A 22,946-nucleotide genomic window follows, 5' to 3' on the forward strand; every position below is an offset into this window, starting at 1 on the left:
ATTGAACAGACTTGAACCTTCATTCAAAACCTGCAATATCGACAGCAACATCATTAAAGTCTACTCTGACACCAAAAGATTAGGAATCTACCTTGACTCCACGCTATCCCTCAATAGACAAACTAATGCTGTTGTCTCTGCCTTTGCTTACACATGTAAGCTTATTACATCATGCCGCCCCTTCCTAACCACACAGAACTGCATTAAGCTGGCTAGAACATTGGTTATGTCAAAACTAGACTACTGCAATGCCTTGTATTTAGGGACCAACCAACGCAACCTAAATAACTCCAGGTTACCCAAAATAACGCCTTCCGAGTCGCCCTCAACATCGCCGGATCCACACACATCTCTGAAACAAGGAGAAGTTTACACTGGCTCACAGTATCGCAAAGAATATCTTTGAAAGCTCTTACCCTCACACACAAATGTCTGAACAATCAGGCCCCCATAGACCTAGCCTCCCATTTCTCTCAATACTCCCCTACACAACTACTCAGATCAGCCCAAGCACACTGCTTGTCCATCCCTAGATACAAACTGCAGAAAGCAGGTGGCACAAACTTCCCAGTCCTTGCTGCCAAACTATGGAACTCGATTCCATTAACCATCAAATCCGAATACTCCCTGTCCTTATTCAAACAAAAAAACAAACTTTGGTTATCTACTGCACAAGACTAAACTCCTTCACCACTTCCACCTCAGGACCTCAGTTCGCTATCTGTCCAGAGTTTGTAAGCAAATTCTATATGCTAACTGTAGATAATGATGCATATCATATTATGTATTGTAATTATAATGCTACTGTATATATAGTGCTCACCTTTTTTTGTTAGGTTTCTATATTGTATAACATGCACACTATGTTTTGTGTATCCAGTGCCTCTACTAGTCATCACGTTATCACATTGTAACTGTCACTGTTTGTACAATTGTTGTACCAATGTTTTGTGCCAGGATATGCGCCCGGATGCCCTTGGGCCTGGTGCGCTATACAAATAAAACAAATACAAATACAGACAATGCAGCTGAGGTGGCATCCCTGGTTGCTAGGCAATGCACACCGTGGGCCCGGAAGCAGGAGTATGGTGTGGTGCATGGGGGTGCTGTGAGGCTAGGCAACATGCCAAAATGGGAGAAGGGGACGGCAGGCTGATCAGTGAAACATGGTGCTCACACCAACATATAGCCCAGTGATGCATAGTGTAGCCGAGAACTGAAGAAGTGTTGACTGCACTGCGGTGAAAGCAGTTTGTAGGTTCAGTGTGGCCACCATCCACTGCAGGGATCCAGGGACACACGAGTGAAACGAAAAGTCACAACTGGGCTACAATGAGCAGATAAGAGTTTATTCAAGACCAATGAGTGACAGCTGCTCCCCTCTGGGATGAAACACCATGACATTAGTAGAACCCCTCCTTCTGGTCCACTATCCATGATCCAAGTTCTAATGAGCATGTGGGATCAGACTAAAAGTAATCTATAATACCTACATTTTAATATAACTCTGTGATGGACCTCATCCTGGTAAGCATGATAACGCAAACCACGGCACACAGAAATTCCTGACATGCATTAATTAAAGTTGTTTTGACAATATGTGTCGTTATTCGCAATGTCATTTTAAGATGTGATCATTTGCTGCGATGAGTGCATGCAAACACTGATCCAATACTGGTGCTTAGGGCAAAGTGACGCAAGCCATGTTACGCAAGGTATCTTTAATCTCTAACATATAACTCTCAAACCCCTACACTATCACACACACACACACACACACACACACGCAGTTTTCTACTCTAGCACCCTCACCCTCCACATGCCTCTCTGTCATCTCACAATATGCATCACACAAATCATGCACTCACTTCATCCCCTTCCTCGAGGACGTAAATTCAAGGGCAAATTCTCACCTTATTCAAGTCGGAGAAGCACTACTTACATTCAGAAAAGCCACTAGGAAGGCAAAAACCACCTTCGTACACAATCCCCCATGTATTTGTGAGAAATTGGAATCCTTAGACCAGCTATCCAACAATGTTAATTAATTCTTTATCGCTAAGATTCATAAGATCCATGAAAGCCTAAAAACCTGCAAAAATAACCGAGTCAAACCGGGAGCCTCAGGCTGTACCTTAACCTAGACAATTATTTGCTTTCACGGATGTCTCAGAGTAATAATGTCCTCCTTGCTTAACAAGCTTAAACCCACCCGTTCTTGCTTTGATATGTTGCCTGCTTTAGTAGCACCAGTGAAAGCTTTGGCTTTGACTAAACCATTACCAAGTGTGTCAATTCATCCCTCTGTCAGGAGATTATTCCCCAAAGCCTAAAAACTGCCCTAATAACTCATCTACTAAAAAGAACCTTACTTGATCCAGCTATGCTAGGCAATTATCGACTAATAGCTGGCCTCCCTTGGATGGACAAGAGCCTTGAGAAGGTTGTAACACAACAACTGATGAACGTTTTACAGAATAATCAGATTTGAGACCTTCTTCAGTCTGAATTTCGTCTCAGAAATGGCCCAGCAACCGCTTTGGTCCCTGCCTGGGATTACCTTTTGCATTATTCTAACGAGGAGTATTTGTCCTTGCTGGTCATAATGGACTTGTCCACTGCATTTGACACAGTGGACCACCCTATGCTGCTCTCATGATTTTATGATTTTGCCCGGTTCATGGAAACTCATTGGAATGGTTTTGGAGCTTTCTTTCTAGGAGTTCAAAGGAAGTAAAGTTGGGTCCATACATTTCCGCCTCCTCTCCCATTCCATGCAGGATGCCTGAGGGCTCCTCTCTCTCACCCCTTTTGTTCAACATTTCTGTCTACCTTTGATCCCCATCATCCACAATTTTAGCTTCCAGTTTTTCGAGTACGGATGATACACAATTATTTAGCAAGGTCTCTAGCCCCATGGAGACTTTCACCCAAAATCATTTGTGCTTTGTACAAATGAAATCATGGTTGGATAACTAACAACAATGTCCAACTATATATCCCTAAAATCAAAATTATGCTCATTGGACCTAAACATGTGTAATAGGACCCTTTTAGACAATCACTGCCTCACTGCTATTCAGACCTCCCATTACATTTTCATATAAGTGCAGAAACCTTGTTGTTATTTGGGATTCTAAAATGATATTAAATACAGAGACTAACGAAACTCTAAGATCTTTTTTTTCCATTGGTTGCTGAGGCACGTCCTTCCATATGTCCATAGTCTGGTCATATGGCAGTGGTCAGTGCATTGTCTAAATCCCATCACGAATATGCTAATGCCCTATATGTAGCAATGCCAGAGGTACACCACCTTCAAACCACCGAAACTCTGGCTGTCCAGATCATATTTAAACTTCCGAGGGATTCATAATTTTTTTATAGGCAGGCGTAACTTGCATTGTGATACACCATTGTATCACATTCAAGATACTGTGCTTGGTTGTCAAGTGCATTCATGGCCTGGCTATACATTATTTTTCTCTGAAAATTCATCCCGACTAAGCTGTATGGCTTCTATGATCTTCACATTTACACTTACTGAACATCCCCGTTTGACAATGTACCAGTAGAGGAGACAGGTCGTTCTCAGTGCTGTGCCCGTGGCTATGGAATAATTTCCCTCTTCGTCTTCGCTTTTTTGAACTCTGGAAATGTGTTGTAAAAACTTGAGAACCTGCCTCATTTCTTACTGAATTTTTAATATCCATTGCTACGTTTATCACCATCAATTATTGCTTATAAGGTTCCACCTTCGCCCAGATGCAGTAAAAACTGCCCGGTACTAATAAGTTATATGCAATATAAATAACATAAAAAATAAATGAAGAAATATAAATCAACATCATACATTCATTCATTCACCTCACTATACCCCTACATTAACCACACACATGCATAGGCTGTGCTCTTGCCTCCTAAACACTACTCCCAGCAAAAGGTAATACACAAACTGTACATTAAGCACACACTCAGCCCCACACAGGCAGCGGCTACCTCCAAAAGTGCCTCACACTTTCATTCCAAAGGATAGAGGAGTCCGTGGTCATTTCGGGAAGGTACAGCATATCTATGCAGAACTAAAACCTTTGTGTTGGATCTTCCCCAGTACACACCGGCTATGCTGTCAATTGTGTTGTCAGTGTGTGAAGCTTCTTGAGTGTGCCAATGTTCAAGTATTTTGGTGTGGATGTTTTGAACAATATCTGGTATGTCTTCTAATAAATTGTTCATGAGAATGTTGCAATGCCAGAAAAGTGTCCAACGGGCAGTACACAAGACAACTTGCAAAATGACTTTGCCTTTTTAAAATTACTATCATAATGTTATCATGGCACATGACATTCGTTAGTTTCATTCTGTCCTATCAGCAATTTGGGATATTTCTAGCAAGGTCAATATGACAGAGTCACTTCAGTGATCACTCTTTTTTATTGTGCAGTTACATATTCGCAGTACGCCAATTTCAGAGCACCATGTGAGTCACCAAAAGTGTACCGATGCACACTATCATCAATAAAAGGGTCTCTGAGAGTCTCCTTTTAAGCAGGCATAGTAGCCATGCCCAACTACCCAGGGGAATAATCACACAGCCGGCGTAAATAGTGATCAATGGCCCTAACAACTGCTATGTTAGGATTTGTTCTTATTGATATCAAGAAATGGCCAGTGTCATATGGAGCTAGAGGTAGTGTTTAGTAATTCAAATGGGGCATCAACCAAAGAGGTGCCTAAGGTCATTAAATCAACCCAATGTCAATTCTCCATGAATCCCCCTTGATACATAGGGAAAATATTCAAATTGAGGTAACTCTGGGGGTTGCAGAACCTGATGATCCCATAATTCAGGGTAATTGTAACTGGTTGACAATGAGCTCTTTATGCTTTCATTTTGAAGCTGAGCCCACAATCAACAGTAAACGTTTGGACATTAGAGGCGGCCTGGGTGATACTTAAACTGAACACGAACTTTCGTTCTTTGGATCCTTACTGTTAGGCAGAGAAATACACAATGGTGGTAGCCTGTCAAATGGATAGTTTTCACAGGCATTTGATTTTACGTTAGACACTATTACCTGACTTGCATCAGATGGGTTACCTAGGATTTACAATTTTCTGCTTTCAATTTTAGGTTTTGGATCACTTACTGGCTGGCATTGAAGATGTCTGTGGGCACTGGGGACAATACTACTGGAAAGACAAGTAAGAATTTTCTAAGTTTAAAAATATTTTGTTATTGTTATGGTTGAATTATCAACCTTTTAATAATTCAAATACATGTTACAAAACGATAATATCTTGTGATAATAATTTAAAATGACAATGCAAATGACATAAAACTATATAAAAAACAACCAAATGCAATTATGATGATATACTTATCATAAAAGACTTTGTAATAATTGAATTCGAAGACATTTTAAAAACTATGGAAGTACGTAACTGATTTCAGGGTTCTAGGCTCGAGGGCAAGATTGAGCAACAGGTTGTCTGGTATCCTGGTACCTCAGAAATAAAAAGAGGCATGTCCTCATATTAGCAACTCTTTTACAAGTTAGAGTATGTCATCAATTAGAATTACATTCTGAGCACTCTAAGGTTCATTTATCTGATTTCAGTTTCAACATGTCAACACCACGGCATCAGCAGCAGTTTACACCTCAAAGCTGATCAATGCCTGTAGACCCTTCCTGTAATCCGACAGATATATTACGCTGGCTGGAGCTCTTATGTTATCTAGATTAGACTACTGCAATACCCTTTATGCAGGTACCAACAGCCACAATTTAAAAAACTGCATGTGATTCAAAACTATGCGCTAGGAGCAGCCCTTAACATCCCTAAAAATATATACATTACCATGATGAGAAGGAACGCCCACTGTTTAGCGGTCCAAGATCGAATCTTATTCAAAACCCTCTCGTTGACACTCAAATGTCTTTCCAGTTCAGCCCCCAAGTGCTTATGCAACACATTTTCCAAAAACCAATCCAAAAGACCCACGCGCTCAACTTACTCCCATTTACTCATCATTCCTAGATTCAAACTATAGAAAGCAGGGGCCAGTAGCTTCCCAGTGGTAGCTGCCAAACACTGGAACGCTCTGCCATCCTCATTAACATCAGAATCTTCCTTTTGGTCCTTCCGTAAAAGCTTAAAAACTTTGCTTTTCATGTAACAATTGTTAAAGTAACTCGCTATCATACTAACTCTAACTGTATGCATGACTCTAAACAGAAAACTTTAACCTTATTAACCATAATGCGTGGACTTTTTTTTGCTTTACTGTCAAGAAGCAGTGCATCGATGCCTCAGGGTTCGGTGCACTTTACAAGTGTCAAAATAAAAATACATAAATTAAGATAATAAAAACTACATTGCGGCAATGCTAACAGAAATGCGCTCACCATTAAATACCTTGTGCCATAACATGTCACAATTTAGATCTTTATAATCATGAAATAGATGCTGCATAAACAGTTTCCTCATTGATAGCAGATGTCAGCAGTGCACAAGGAGATGCAAGAGTGTTTCAAGTTCTGTTGGATTATTACAAAATCAACACAATATTTCTGCTCAGGCAACCTGCATCCACTTGCCCAGCACATCCCTTGTGGGCCATAAATTCAACCGAAAGCGAAGAAACAGATTTCTGTATATATGACTCGGAACTCCAGGAGATATGGTTCTGAATTATTAAGTCTCTTGATCTTAATGTTTCCACCCTTGGAATATTGGTAGGAAATGCTTTGTTGATGTGTCAAAATCCAGTCGTAAAGCCACAATTTCTTCTTTGCACGATCCTGATTAGTTGTTAAGAGTGCAACAAAAATATCCACAGCTGACATTATTTCGACAATTTGTTTTTCCAAATTCCCATGGAATTATCGATGGTGGAATTTAAATAGGTGGCGACAGGGAATAACAAGGAGTCTATATCAGAGGCCAGTATGCATTTCCTATAAAAGATGCACATTTTGCAAATGCATGTTATACCGAGTGAGAGCAAACCAAGTTCATTTCTTACAGTACTCATTGGTTAACTAGCTTGCTGAGAGAGCACTTACTTCCAGAATCGACCCTCCAGACCAGTCCAAAAGGCGGAATTCTTCCAAGCCCTGGTCTCAGCGCCATAAGTAATAACGGGCACCACTTTTTGTTTATAAAATTTGGTGAGGGGGTTAATTGAGAATTTGCCATATTTTTTGTGTAAAACTCGGACTGAGGGATGATTATTGGTATTAAGACCTAGGTAACGATATTCACTAACTACCTCCAAACGTGAACCATACAGGTGCCATATATAAGAGCACCTCTTGATCTGAAGTTTAGTGGCGCAGATCATGACCTTGGTTTTCTCAAAATTGATTGTTAAATGATTTTGGTAGCATATTGTTCAAGTGATGTTAAGAGGTTCTGTAAACCTTTTTTCGTTTTGGAGAAGAGAACAACATCGTCCGCATATAAGAGCCAGTGTACTGGGCGCAAGCCGAGTTTCGGCGAGTCTGACAGTCTTTGTTAGATGGAGACCAATATCTGTGATGAAGACGTTGAACAGGGCAGACACCAAGATACAGCCCTGTTTGAGAGCTCTGTAGGTGGAAAGAGGTTCAGATAATCTTCCATCCAAGGACAATCGAATTTTAACCAATGTGCTTCAGTGTAGCTGTGAGACAGATGCGGGTATATGGGAAGGGCATGCTGCCTTTGCCAGCTTGCCCAGTAAAGGTACTCTCAACACTGAGTCAAAAGCTGTTTTAAAGTCAACAAACACCAAGTATACAGGTTGTTTGGCTTGCTGTTCATGCTTTTTAACCGCAAAAATAGCCAATAAGTTAACAGCTGTGCTAGTCTTGGGACAAAGCCTGCTTGGAAATGATCAAGCAAGTGCACAGCTGTCATCCACTGATTGAAATTTCTCAGGATCAACTGTGCAAATATCTTCCCTGGTATATCTAGCAGCGCAAATGGCCGATAGTTTTTCTGGATGCTTAAGGTCACCTTTTTTAAAGATAGGAATTATTATTGACTTTTTCCAAGTCAGAGGAATCTGTTTTTGAATTATTACATTGGAGAAGATGTTGAAAAGAATATTCGCCCAGTGTTCAGGGTGAGGTTTTGGCATAATGTTCATAAACCCATCTGGACCTGGAGCTCTGGAGGTACTTAATTTGGTATATAATATCATCTCTATCAATTTGCATATCATTACTTATTGACCACTTCTGTATTATCTCACCTTGGATAGTTGGTAGCTGGGCATTTTATTTTTGATAATATTGGACCAAAACATCTTCTTGCACATAATTAATCTGAAATGGAATCTGTGTGTCATGGTTTGCTCAATTTAAAATTCCCCACATTTGGCCAGTGTTTTTGGAATCCAAAGCATCTAGCATTAATTCAGCATCTTTTTGCATGATAATGGCTTTTCTGGGATTTGGGACAATTTCTGTATTGCATCTTCTGTGTTCGCACTCTAGATGATTTATAGTCTAAAGGCAGGCCAGTTAGATTTCTTATATCTTTGCATAATTGAATCTTTCTCTTATTTAACTCAGAATCATAAACACATAAACATGTTTATGTTCGAAGGTTGGTTTGTGATGAGTGGATGGCTGCAATCTAAATAGATTCAAGGCAGTCACATATAAACCCTCTGACTTGATCACTTCAGAGTTCAAGTGCTAGTGATGGCCCTGTACTCACCTACCAAGGTGAGACAGTGACTCTGAAGACCGTCTAAACCTATTCCTTAAACGAGAGAGCTCAAGTGTTGATTTGTAGTAGTGCGATTGAACTAAGTGATAGGACCAAGTCCAAGTGAGTGATAATAATTTGTGGTCACTATGTGTTTGAGCAGTAACCTGAAAGTTCTGAGTCATGACAAACATATCTCTGTGCACAAAAATATAATCTATAATGGCTGTTTGGCCTCCTCTTTTCCATGTGCTTTGTGTGGGCGTGTCTCCCTCAACGGCTCCATTGATCATAATACATTGGTTTTGTGCAGCTTCATGGATAAATAATGAAGATTCAAATCACCCGCCAGTAAAACATGGCTAACAGATGAGTCATTGGTGATTAAGTCTAATGTGTGCTCTATGTCTCGAAGGAAAGTTTTCGCCATAATACCAGCGTGATTCTAATACAGGTTCACAATGGCCAATACTGCAGTAGCCGTTTTTATCTTGATTAATTGGGCAGACATGTTTGAAGTAGCCCACAGCTCTAGAGATAGTCCTGACCTGCTTTCACTGCGACCAAAAGACCTGCTGTCAGTCTGCCTTTGGCAAAGCCTTTAGCAGGCAACAACGAAAAACCATAGCCATCCCATGCTCGGGTTCTGCTAACCAGATTTCTTGCAACAATACAATGTCAAACTCATTCAGGGGGTTATTTACTGAGGTTAAACGATGTTTAAATCCCCTAGTGTTTCAGCGAGCTGACTTGCAAGTTCTCTGCTGCGTGGGCATGAGTTGTTAATTGTTAACTGGCCCCTGAGTCGAGGTTATAGATCTTAACCTATGTATAGTTTCCACTTGTCTAATCGAACCAAAGGTGCCCCTGGAGAAAGTGACTTTTAAGTACGAGTTAGAGTTATCCTTGCTGTTTGAATTACCACTAAGGCCGGGTTTGCCACGCATGTTAGGTTTTTGAAGCAACTGATCTTGAGTCAGAGTGAAGCCCATCCGATATAGCTCAGATCTCGCCTGCCATATGGTATTTAAAAGTATGCCAGGCTTAATCCAAAGTCTGACAGCATTGAGATCGTAATCGTGGAGGAATCCCACTTGGGCTACATCGGAGGAACATAAGTCCTCCAAGATCTTCACATCACTAAAGATGTTTAATATATACTGGTTCTATTCAAATCGTATACCAGATAGGACCAACCTCTACATTGAAGAATCAGATGATGGCAATCTATCACAGCATGTGAGGTCTTCGATTGGCTGCCTGTTAAAGTGTGTGAATTGCGATTTGTCATTACGTGGTTAGCTATAACATTACGACTTGAGGAAGGCCATGTTTCTTCTGAAGGCTCATGGGATGATTTTTAAAACATTGATTTGAGATTTGGGCAGAGCAGAGAACATAGTGATGGATTTAGCAATTTTGTTTCCCCTCTGTTCCAATGTGAGGAATTCAGGGACTTTGAGTGGAGCTGACTTTAAGGTACACGCCACATTCAAGGTAGGCAGACTCAAGGATGGTGAGCGAGTTTCAGAGGGAACCTCCATGTTTCCACATGTTGTACTATTCAAAGGTTCTGCCTCATGAAGCAAATCATCCAGGGGCTCATAATGCATTACATCTGTAGTTGCAGGTTCACGGGACACAGATGTAAAGCATTTTTGAGAATCTTATTTGGCTTGCTCTGTTAGCATACTTTCTAGTTATGGCATTTTTTGCTCTTAAGATTTGATTTGTAGGCATGGACAAAGACTGTATACATTTGTGCGAGCCTGACTGTGCAGAGCCAAATTGTGGCTTCATATTTTGGGATTTTTTTGGCATGTTAACAGACTTGGTAGCTGTTTTATGACGGGAGAAAATTGTGAACACCTGCTTAGTATTAGATTGATGGGCGGGACAAGATCTTAGGTAAGAACGTCTTGGGCTTCAGTGACAGAATCATATGGCATAACAGAGTTGTTAGGATTTTGCAAGACAATGGGAGCAGTCCCATTTGGTGACAGTTGACTTGATACAGAAATGATTGGATTGCCCCCTCAGACATAATTCTGGGAGAGACAATCTTTACACCATTTGTAAATTTCACTAGAAATTCTGATAATAAGTTTGTTTGTTTATTAATCTTTGTATCCAAGGCTTCATATAGTGTAGCTAAGGACATTAACCCCTTATTCATAGCACCCAATGTCAGCTCCACAAGCGGCAAAGTCTCAGGTTTGGAAAGAGTCTCTCTCTGCGGTGTGGTAATAGGGAATGAAATTGATTGGGACATAGAATTGTGTGCAGAATTGGGAAATATGATTGGAGATTGGGAAAAAACTGATGGGGAGGCAGGTCAGGACGAATGCACCAGATACGTCTGGGAATCAAAGATCTCTACTGCAGTGCATATTGAAATATTCTGGCAGTCAGCTGTCTCAGCTATAACCGTAGGTGTAACAGAAGGATGATTTGCAATATTGCCAGCATGTTCGTCAGGACTTTTATTGATAACATGCTGAGTAGGATTGGACAAGGGATTTGCACCTGTGTGAATTTGCGCCAATATCAAGTTCAGTTGGATCACAGTGGGAATCATTATCTCACCAGTTGGCACAGCGGGCGGCCCTTCCATTGATTGGGCTTTACTTTGTGTTACTATGTGCATTGGACACGTTTCTAGAGAAGGCAACTCTGCTGCCATAATCAAATACGGTAATTCTGGAAGATTGATTGGCGGCAATTCCATACCAGAATCTGTATTTCCACTGTGAGATGTTAATTTAGACCTGAGGCCATCCACCAGTCACCTAGCGGGTGCCTTTGCAATGTGCTCGATGCTACAAAAACCTCTGTCAGCTGTTAGTGAGTGGGAACGAGCCACAAAGATGTCACCACTTGCTGTGGTGCACTCACAGGGGTGAGAACCCTTGCACATTTAGTCTTCACTTGATTCAACAGTTTACTCATTTCATTTAGAGGCGGCATGGCTGTCTTTAAGGAGTAAACACCAGTCATGGAGGATAATGCTTGCTTAGACAATGCACCCTGGGCGGAGTCGAATCGCTACATAGTGCAGGGGTATAATAGCTTTGGGGCACAGTGACAGATTTAAGCCAATACAGATGGCTGGAACACTCACCGGCCCACTGGCGTAACTGCTTAGTTGCACTCGACAAGCACTCTGCAATGCACACGCACAAATGCATGCAGCCTGTTTTTTTATGGTCAGTTGCGGTTAAAAGGGGCAGGGCAAGTCGCTCGGCAGTAAAAGGCAATTCATTTCATCCAAATGGAATGCAATACGCTAATACGCTAATCTGTGCGCCTTTGAGATGACCTCGACGCATTTCCGTTGGCTCCATTTGCCCAGTACGGGCCCCGGAAGACAGTCTGAGACGGTGGGCGGCTGGCGCTAGGACCCGCCTGGGCTGGCAGGCGAGGCGGACCTCGCAACTAAATAACCGAAACGTCCCATACACGCTGCGAAGAAGCGCCGGAGCAAGAAGGCAAGAAGCCCAGAACAGAGGCTCCCAAAATGACTTTGCTTGCCGCGATGCACCCCTGACAGCTTTTGACATTTTTTAGCTGGCTCCCAATGGGTGGCAAAGTCTGATGAGGAGTATGAATGAGATGGATCCAAATGGCTGATACCCTGTTACGGCAGGAAGGCCGCTGTGTGGCAGGGATTTTCGCTCAGTGTAAGCTCCAACAGTGACCTGGTAGCTAGTGTGGTCCCCCTGAGGTCAGGGAAGTCGAGCAGCGAACGCTGGCCTTGCGTTGGAGTCGCTGGGGAGCATAGTAACCCCTCAGTCTGCAGATGCGGATGTTCGGTGGCGGCCCAAAGGTGAGGTGTGAAGCGCCCTGGGTGTGCTACGATACGCTACGAACATCAGGGCTACACAAGTGTAATGCTCTGAGTGGGAACCAAACAGCATTCTACTTCACAATATCCCCCTCCACAATCATTGTCACAAAAAAAACTGCACAGAACTATATGCAGAAACGTTGCTAGCATCCTTATACTGCCCTCACAAACATAGAAGGAGGGAGAGAGCAGACCGGCAGGCCACTGCAGACTGCCTCGGACGGGTCAAGGAGGAGGCCGGATGGGTCTGTGAGCTGTTAGTGCCCCCTGGCTCGGGCAGCGCTGGCGGCATTGCAATAAAGTGCACGCTCCCCCACTCCATTGCGGAGAGAAGAGCACACTGGCCAGTTAACATGCCCTGCAGGCGGTAGACCCTGGATGAAGAGGGATGCTGCGGGGACCATAGGATGGCCTGACACCCGAGATCAAGAACCTCAAACTGCAGCAGTTACCCGCTGGCGAATCAGGCATGAATCACAGGGCATCCTCTTAGATGCACAGCAACCCGTGGACAATAACAGGCAGGGCAAGAGGAGGTACATGGCGGAAGATTGCAGAGTACCAGCCGGAAGGCTTGATTAGTGCAGCGTTTGGGACCGTGCCCAACTAAACAGCAGAAGAAGCAGATTGCACAATCCGTGTGAGCACAGGGAGCAATAACGCCATGGAGTGCTGAGTGGCATAAATCGCATAGAGATGCAGCCAGCGCACCCGCAGCTCTGAGGCCGCTAGCTGAGTTGGAGAGGGGATCCACACGGTTACGTGGGAGGGCACAAGCCATTACAGCAGCTAAAAGGTAGTTTCTGGATGCTCCTGGGGATGCCCCCCTGAGCTTAGGCGATAACAGAAGTTTGCCGCCGTTGGGAATGAAGACCACAAGGGGTGGGGCCAGCCTACGAAATCTAGCTGCAGCGCCATGTCCAACAAACCTCCGAGACTGAAGGGCAAGCAACCTACGCTAGACGAATACGCTAGGACACCGCCCGGCCCGGAAGGACCAAGAGCAAGGACAGGGCCCCTACTGGGAGTGTGGCTGTCATGGGCACGAATCAGGAGGTCCTTGCTGCAATCGCTGACCTGAGGTGGCCTGGGAGAACAAGCTTGAACTGGCCGTGACCGAATTGAAAACAGCGCTGGAGCTCAAAGTTGGGGTGGTGCAAGAGGAAGTGAATCTTCTCCAGCAAGATGTCAGGTCATTGGCAGAGCGCACTGAGAACCTTGAGAAAGAGGTGGGCCCGAACACAGCGGACTGTGCTTCTCACAAATTGGAACTTCATTCCCTAGTGCAGCGCATGGGTAACTTAGAGAACAGGGCGGAGGAGGCGGAAGGATGTGCCCGGAGGAATAATATCCGCATCGTCGGCTTGCCGGAGGGAGCAAAGGGTCACAACCCCACAGAGTTTATAGAATCTATGCTGTTGCAGGAGATAACCGGAGGAGTTATGTCCCAGGGGTCCATGGTGGAAAGGGCGCCCAGGGCTCTAACGAGGAAGCTGCCGCCGGGCAACCCGCCTAGGCTGGTGATCGCTAAGATCATCAACTATCGGGACCGAGAAAGAGTCCTTGAACACTTCTGTAAGGGTGGAACAATATAAAGAGGGACGGCAAACATAACTGCCTACCTGGATTATACCCTGATGGTGCAGCGGAGCCGTATGAACTTTGGGACTGTCAAGAGAAGACTGCGAGAAGCGGGCCACAAGTACATGTTGCTCTACCCGGCGAAGATAAAAGTGTTCCACAAAAACAGAACCTTGTTCTTCGAAACTCCGGAAGAAGCTATAGGGTGGCTTGCCATGCAAAGCTGCCCCCAGGAGTCGGGCATCCAGATGGGAGAAGGAGAAAGAGGAGATAAGTAATGTGCACGGGGGCACCTGTGGGTGTTGCGGCTTCAGACTATGGGACTCGATTATAGTAACTGATGCATCTTAAGGGCTGGCATGAACAGGTTGGAAAAGAATATGATACGTGAGCACTGTGACTATGGCTTCGATAAGGAGCCTTGCAGAACTAGTTCTTATACCCCCATTTAGAATTTAGTTAGGTCACCGATAGTGCAGTGACACCCTGCTGAGGTCCTGGCCTGGGTGTTCCAAGGTAGGACCAAACGCGGGGGAGCTTGAGATCCAGGGATGAAGCTGGACACCTGTTGGGGTTGGGGTAGGGTGGGACAGGGGGGAGGGAAGGGGTTGTGTGCCGTGGTTTGTTGTAGTTGGGGAGAAAGTACAGTTGGGGTATGAGCCTACACCCCGGGAAAAGCGATGTGAACCATGGGAGACCTTAAGATAGTTACTTGGAATGTTAGGGTGCTCAACAGTTATTTGAAAAGAAACAAGGTTATAATGGACCTGCGCAGACAGAAAGTGGACATAGCCTTATTACAAGAAACTAATTTAACGCAGAAAAAACTGGAAGTGATATGGAAGAAGTGGAAGGGGACTGTAGTTGGGGCAGCATACTCAGCCTACGCAAGAGGGGTGATTACATGGGTGGCCCTGCATGTCCCGTTCCAGTTGTTGCATTTTGCGGCGGAACCAGACGGTAGGATGGTGGTTATGAAAGGGCTGGTGGAAAACAGAGAGATATGTATAGTAAATACTTATGCCCCGAATCAGGATACGGCTGCGTACTTCAGAACCCTGTATGGTAAACTCAGTGAGAGTGTGGGAGGGACTGTGCTGTGGGGGGGGGATTTTAATTGCGTCTTAAACCCAAACATGGATAGATCAGACAATAAGGTAGACAGACCCACTCCGGCTGCTAAGGCATTGCAGTCATTTTTGGCAGATTTTGGGCTGGACGATGCATGGAGGACGTGCCATCCACAGAATAAACAATATTCACACTATGCGGCCCCGCAGGGCCTATATACTAGACTAGACTATGTGTTTGTCACGCATGAACAAATGACTGAAATAACGCATGCAGAATACAAAGCAAGGGTCCTCTCAGACCATTCGCCACTGATGTTAGTGTGGCAATACCGACCCCTGAGGGGAAGAATACCCACATGGCGCATGCATGCAGAGGCGCTGAAGGACAACGTATTCAGGGAGGATATGCGAGAGGAAATAATAAGTTATTTTGAGATAAACACTGGCAGTGTTAAGACAGCGGGCACACTCTGGGAAGCCTTCAAGGTGGTGGTGAGGGGGATTGCCATAGCCAAGTCTAGGGGACTGCAGAATGGGATCCTGACTGAGTTGCAGGAAGCCGAAAAGGAGCTAGAAAGGGTGTTGGAAAGGGGTAGTAATACTAAGGAAGACACGGAAATGGTACTCGACCTGCAACAGAAATGTTTAGTATACTGGGAGAGATTATGCAACCTCAACTATAAAAAGTATATAGAGAGACAGCATGCAGAAGGGGACAAACCTGGAAGAGCCCTGGCATGGCTGTATAAAAATGAGACCCCTAGGCTCCCAATTAGAATGATAGTGAAAGAAGATAATGCTTGCTTAGACAATGCACCCTGGGCGGAGTCGAATCGCTACATAGTGCAGGGGTATAATAGCTTTGGGGCACAGTGACAGATTTAGGCCAATACAGATGGCAGGAACACTCACCGGCCCACTGGCGTAACTGCTTAGTTGCACTCGACAAGCACTCTGCAATGCACACGCACAAATGCATGCAGCCTGTTTTTTTATGGTCAGTTGCGGTTAAAAGGGGCAGGGCAAGTCGCTCGGCAGTAAAAGGCAATTCATTTCATCCAAATGGAATGCAATACGCTAATACGCTAATCTGTGCGCCTTTGAGATGACCTTGACGCATTTCCGTTGGCTCCATTTGCCCAGTACGGGCCCCAGAAGACAGTCCGAGACGGTGGGCGGCTGGCGCTAGGACCCGCCTGGGCTGGCAGGCGAGGCGGACCTCGCAACTAGTTAACCGAAACATCCCATACACGCTGCGAAGAAGCGCCGGAGCAAGAAGGCAAGAAGCCCAGAACAGAGGCTCCCAAAATGACTTTGCTTGCCGCGATGCACCCCTGACAGCTTTTGACATTTTTTAGCTGGCTCCCAATGGGTGGCAAAGTCTGATGAGGAGTATGAATGAGATGGATCCAAATGGCTGATACCCTGTTACGGCAGGAAGGCCGCTGTGTGGCAGGGATTTTCGCTCAGTGTAAGCTCCAACAGTGACCTGGTAGCTAGTGTGGTCCCCCTGAGGTCAGGGAAGTCGAGCGGCGAACGCTGGCCTTGCGTTGGAGTCGCTGGGGAGCATAGTAACCCCTCAGTCTGCAGATGCGGATGTTCGGTGGCGGCCCAAAGGTGAGGTATGAAGCGCCCTGGGTGTGCTACGATACGCTACGAACATCAGGGCTACACAAGTGGAATGCTCTGAGTGGGAACCAAACAGCATTCTACTTCACAATATCCCCCTCCACAATCATTGTCACAAATAAAACTGCACAGAACTATATGCAGAAACGTTGCTAGCATCCTTATACTGCCCTCACAAACATAGAAGGAGGGAGAGAGCAGACCGGCAGGCCACTGCAGACTGCCTCGGACGGGTCAAGGAGGAGGCCGGATGGGTCTGTGAGCTGTTAGTGCCCCCTGGCTCGGGCAGCGCTGGCGGCATTGCAATAAAGTGCACGCTCCCCCACTCCATTGCGGAGAGAAGAGCACACTGGCCAGTTAACATGCCCTGCAGGCAGTAGACCCTGGATGAAGAGGGATGCTGCGGGGACCATAGGATGGCCTGACACCCGAGATCAAGAACCTCAAACTGCAGCAGTTACCCGCTGGCGAATCAGGCATGAATCACAGGGCATCCTCTTAGATGCACAGCAACCCGTGGACAATAACAGGCAGGGCAAGAGGAGGTACATGGCGGAAGATTGCAGAGTACCAGCCGGAAGGCTTGATTAGTGCAGCGTTTGGGACCGTGCCCAACTAAACAGCAGAAGAAGCAGATTGCACAATCCGTGTGAGCACAGGGAGCAATAACGCCATGGAGTGCTCAGTGGCATAAATCGCATAGAGATGCAGCCAGCGCACCCGCTGCTCTGAGGCCGCTAGCTGAGTTGGAGAGGGGATCCACACGGTTACGTGGGAGGGCACAAGCCATTACAGCAGCTAAAAGGTAGTTTCTGGATGCTCCTGGGGATGCCCCCCTGAGCTTAGGCGATAACAGAAGTTTGCCGCCGTTGGGAATGAAGACCACAAGGGGTGGGGCCAGCCTACGAAATCTAGCTGCAGCGCCATGTCCAACAAACCTCCGAGACTGAAGGGCAAGCAACCTACGCTAGACGAATACGCTAGGACACCGCCCGGCCCGGAAGGACCAAGAGCAAGGACAGGGCCCCTACTGGGAGTGTGGCTGTCATGGGCACGAATCAGGAGGTCCTTGCTGCAATCGCTGACCTGAGGTGGCTTGGGAGAACAAGCTTGAAATGGCCGTGACCGAATTGAAAACAACGCTGGAGCTCAAAGTTGGGGTGGTGCAAGAGGAAGTGAATCTTCTCCAGCAAGATGTCAGGTCGTTGGCAGAGCGCACTGAGAACCTTGAGAAAGAGGTGGGCCCGAACACAGCGGACTGTGCTTCTCACAAATTGGAACTTCATTCCCTAGTGCAGCGCATGGGTAACTTAGAGAACAGGGCGGAGGAGGCGGAAGGATGTGCCCGGAGGAATAATATCCGCATCGTCGGCTTGCCGGAGGGAGCAAAGGGTCACAACCCCACGGAGTTTATAGAATCTATGCTGTTGCAGGAGATAACCGGAGGAGTTATGTCCCAGGGGTCCATGGTGGAAAGGGCGCCCAGGGCTCTAACGAGGAAGCTGCCGCCGGGCAACCCGCCTAGGCTGGTGATCGCTAAGATCATCAACTATCGGGACCGAGAAAGAGTCCTTGAACACTTCTGTAAGGGTGGAACAATATAAAGAGGGACGGCAAACATAACTGCCTACCTGGATTATACCCTGATGGTGCAGCGGAGCCGTATGAACTTTGGGACTGTCAAGAGAAGACTGCGAGAAGCGGGCCACAAGTACATGTTGCTCTACCCGGCGAAGATAAAAGTGTTCCACAAAAACAGAACCTTGTTCTTCGAAACTCCGGAAGAAGCTATAGGGTGGTTTGCCATGCAAAGCTGCCCCCAGGAGTCGGGCATCCAGATGGGAGAAGGAGAAAGAGGAGATAAGTAATGTGCACGGGGGCACCTGTGGGTGTTGCGGCTTCAGACTATGGGACTCGATTATAGTAACTGATGCATCTTAAGGGCTGGCATGAACAGGTTGGAAAAGAATATGATACGTGAGCACTGTGACTATGGCTTCGATAAGGAGCCTTGCAGAACTAGTTCTTATACCCCCATTTAGAATTTAGTTAGGTCACCGATAGTGCAGTGACACCCTGCTGAGGTCCTGGCCTGGGTGTTCCAAGGTAGGACCAAACGCGGGGGAGCTTGAGATCCAGGGATGGAGCTGGACACCTGTTGGGGTTGGGGTAGGGTGGGACAGGGGGGAGAGAAGGGGTTGTGTGCCGTGGTTTGTTGTAGTTGGGGAGAAAGTACAGTTGGGGTATGAGCCTACACCCCGGGAAAAGCGATATGAACCATGGGAGACCTTAAGATAGTTACTTGGAATGTTAGGGTGCTCAACAGTTATTTGAAAAGAAACAAGGTTATAATGGACCTGCGCAGACAGAAAGTGGACATAGCCTTATTACAAGAAACTAATTTAACGCAGAAAAAACTGGAAGTGATATGGAAGAAGTGGAAGGGGACTGTAGTTGGGGCAGCATACTCAGCCTACGCAAGAGGGGTGATTACATGGGTGGCCCTGCATGTCCCGTTCCAGTTGTTGCATTTTGCGGCGGAACCAGACGGTAGGATGGTGGTTATGAAAGGGCTGGTGGAAAACAGAGAGATATGTATAGTAAATACTTATGCCCCGAATCAGGATACGGCTGCGTACTTCAGAACCCTGTATGGTAAACTCAGTGAGAGTGTGGGAGGGACTGTGCTGTGGGGGGGGGGATTTTAATTGCGTCTTAAACCCAAACATGGATAGATCAGACAATAAGGTAGACAGACCCACTCCGGCTGCTAAGGCATTGCAGTCATTTTTGGCAGATTTTGGGCTGGACGATGCATGGAGGACGTGCCATCCACAGAATAAACAATATTCACACTATGCGGCCCCGCCGGGCCTATATACTAGACTAGACTATGTGTTTGTCACGCATGAACAAATGACTGAAATAACGCATGCAGAATACAAAGCAAGTGTCCTCTCAGACCATTCGCCACTGATGTTAGTGTGGCAATACCGACCCCCGAGGGGAAGAATACCCACATGGCGCATGCATGCAGAGGCGCTGAAGGACAACGTATTCAGGGAGGATATGCGAGAGGAAATAATAAGTTATTTTGAGATAAACACTGGCAGTGTTAAGACAGCGGGCACACTCTGGGAAGCCTTCAAGGTGGTGGTGAGGGGGATTGCCATAGCCAAGTCTAGGGGACTGCAGAATGGGATCCTGACTGAGTTGCAGGAAGCCGAAAAGGAGCTAGAAAGGGTGTTGGAAAGGGGTAGTAATACTAAGGAAGACACGGAAATGGTACTCGACCTGCAACAGAAATGTTTAGTATACTGGGAGAGATTATGCAACCTCAACTATAAAAAGTATATAGAGAGACAGCATGCAGAAGGGGACAAACCTGGAAGAGCCCTGGCATGGCTGTATAAAAATGAGACCCCTAGGCTCCCAATTAGAATGATAGTGAAAGAAGATGGGGGCATACCAGACACACAAGAGGGGGTTAATCGGGAATTTAGTACTATAGACGCCTGTATGGGGATGAGACAGGAAGCAACAGTGAGGAGATAGGAGATACATTGGAAGACATTGGACTTCCCCAGATCAGTGCAGAAAAGAGGGTGGAGCTAGAAGCCCTGATTACCCTGGAGGAACTAGAAGAGATAGTGCGGCAGTTGCCCACGTGTAAAACCCCGGGAACTGATGGACTCCCAAGCGAATTCTATAAAGCATATAAAACAGAGGTACTCCCCCCGCTGCTGGAGATGCTTACCGAAGCATATGAAGTTGGGAAATTACCGGAATCCTTACGTGAAGCAGTCATCATACCACTTCCCAAACCCAATAAACCTGGTAGCGACTGTGGCTCTTACAGGCCCTTGTCAATGTTAAACCAAGATAGCAAGATTCTAACAGCGGTCCTGGCAAATAGACTGAAGAAGGTCATTAATAAGTTAATATATCCCGATCAGACAGGATAAGTTCTGAATAGGAACATCTCGAATAACCTTAGGCGACTCCACCGAGTCATTGAACATGCTAATGGAGATGCAGGCGAGATGGCGATAGTATCATTAGATGCGATCAAGGCATTTGACTCGGTCAAATGGCCCTGGTTAACGGAGGCTCTAGCCAATTTTGGCATGGGACCAGGATATCTCAAATGGGTCAAAATGTTATACAGCGCGCCACTAGCTAGAGTGAAAACAGGAGCTGTGGTTTCTGAAAGGTGGCAACTTAGTAGGGGTACTAGACAGGGATGCCCATGGTCTCCCATGCTGTATATTGTAGCCTTAGAACCCCTGGCGATTTATTTAAGGCAGCAATATGATGCAATAGGTATTGTCCTTGGGGAGACACCACATTTAATCTCATTGTATGCAGATGACATGTTATTGTATCTGCGCTACCCAGAAGAGAACCTCCAATATATATTGGAAGTGATCAAGAGGTTTGTAGAAGGTTTATAGTCATAATGTCGAAAAAAAAATGTCGACAGACAAAAATGTCGAAAAAAATGTCGAAAATAATAATGTCGACATCCTATACTTATAATGTAAAAAGTCATTTTTTCGAAAAAAAAATGTCGACATTTTTTTTTTGACATTATGACTATAAACCCTTAAAACTATCAACACCTCACCCAACACCCCCCTGCCACCCCCCCCCCCACCCCCCCCCAACCACCCTTTCACCCCTCATACTCAACACATACCAATTATATATTTATTTATTTATTTATTTATTCAATAAATAAATAACCTAAAAAAGGATCATTTACTATGGGGGGTCCCCCCCCAACCCCCCTCACCCAACACCCCCCTGCCACCCCCCCACACCCCCCCAACCACCCTTTCACCCCTCATACTCAACACATAACAATTATATATGTATTTATTTATTTAGTCAATAATTAAATAAATAAAAATAGTATCATTTACTATGGGGGGGTCCCCCCCCCAACCCCCCCTCACCCAACACCCCCCTGCCACCCCCCCACACCCCCCCAACCACCCCTCATACTCAACACATCGTATATATATATATTTATTTATTTATTCATACAATAAATTAAATTTCGAAAAAATATCGAAAAATGTCGACATTTTTGTTTGTCGACATTATTGTTTTTCGACATTTATTTGTCGACATTTTGACTGTCGACATTTTGACTGTCGACATTATGACTGCACACCTTGTAGAACTAGCTGGTATAGCTGTGAACCCCAGTAAGTCCTGTATGTTCCCGTTGGGTAGATATAGAGGGCTCCCGTTAGAGCATTTGACAATCCTACAGATACCGTGGGAAGTCACATTCAGATATCTGGGAGTAGACATATATCATACTGTGGAAGCTGAACATAGTTATAACACGGAAAGAACAGTTGAGAAACTGGAGAGTAGCATGAAGTTTTGGGTGAAGCTCCCATTGGCAATGATGGGATGAGGGGCGATGCTCAAGATGGTGGTGCTACCCAGATTGTTGCATTGCTTTGCGAATATCCCATACTCAATACCCAGGAAATTCTTTGCTAGGCTGGATGGCATAGGCAGGGAATTCTTATGGCACGGGATGAGGAACAGGGTAGCCCTGTGGAAATTATAGAATCCATACGAGAAAGGAGGCATTAAATTACCAAACTGGGAAGTCTATTATGTAGCGAGCCAATTACAATACGTGGCTAAATGGCTCTCTGAGGAGCCTACCTTAGAACACATGCTGTTTCAGGAGGACTGCGCCCCATACTTTCTACAAGAGATGATATGGTTGCCTGGATCGGAGTTGGAAGGCCGCCCGGGTATGATGGGCCATGGGTGGGGGATGTGGCGAAGAGCGTGCCGGTTAATGGAAAAGCCATTCCCGTGCTCCCCACAGATCCCACTGGTCACAGTGGTGGGAAGAGAAAAGCAACTGAGGTTAATGATTAGGAAGCATTGGGAATCGGTGGGGATAGCAACGATGGCGGATGTGTGGCAGGAGGGGAAGATATTGGAATTTGGGGAGCTGGTGGAACTAATGGGGTTGAGTGTTGGGCAATATATTACGTATCACGGGGTGGTGCAACAAATTAAAGTTACCTGGTCGGAAGTGGCACTGGTGGAGGAACCGTACGCTACTATAGATACGA

General features: G+C 45.6%; 1 protein-coding gene across 1 annotated transcript in view; it reads left to right on the top strand.

The window, feature by feature from the left end:
- LOC138481050 (sodium/hydrogen exchanger 2-like) overlaps positions 1-22,946 on the top strand; it is a 1,286,045-nt gene that overhangs the window by 935,300 nt on the left and 327,799 nt on the right. Inside the window, exon 7 of the mRNA XM_069612916.1 lies at positions 5,135-5,205. Coding sequence (XP_069469017.1) covers positions 5,135-5,205 — 71 coding nt within the window. The remainder of the gene's footprint in view (positions 1-5,134; positions 5,206-22,946) is intronic.

Source organism: Ambystoma mexicanum, chromosome 5p, assembly GCF_040938575.1.
Source record: "Ambystoma mexicanum isolate Mex_15411 chromosome 5p, UKY_AmexF1_1, whole genome shotgun sequence".
Lineage (NCBI taxonomy): Eukaryota > Metazoa > Chordata > Amphibia > Caudata > Ambystomatidae > Ambystoma > Ambystoma mexicanum.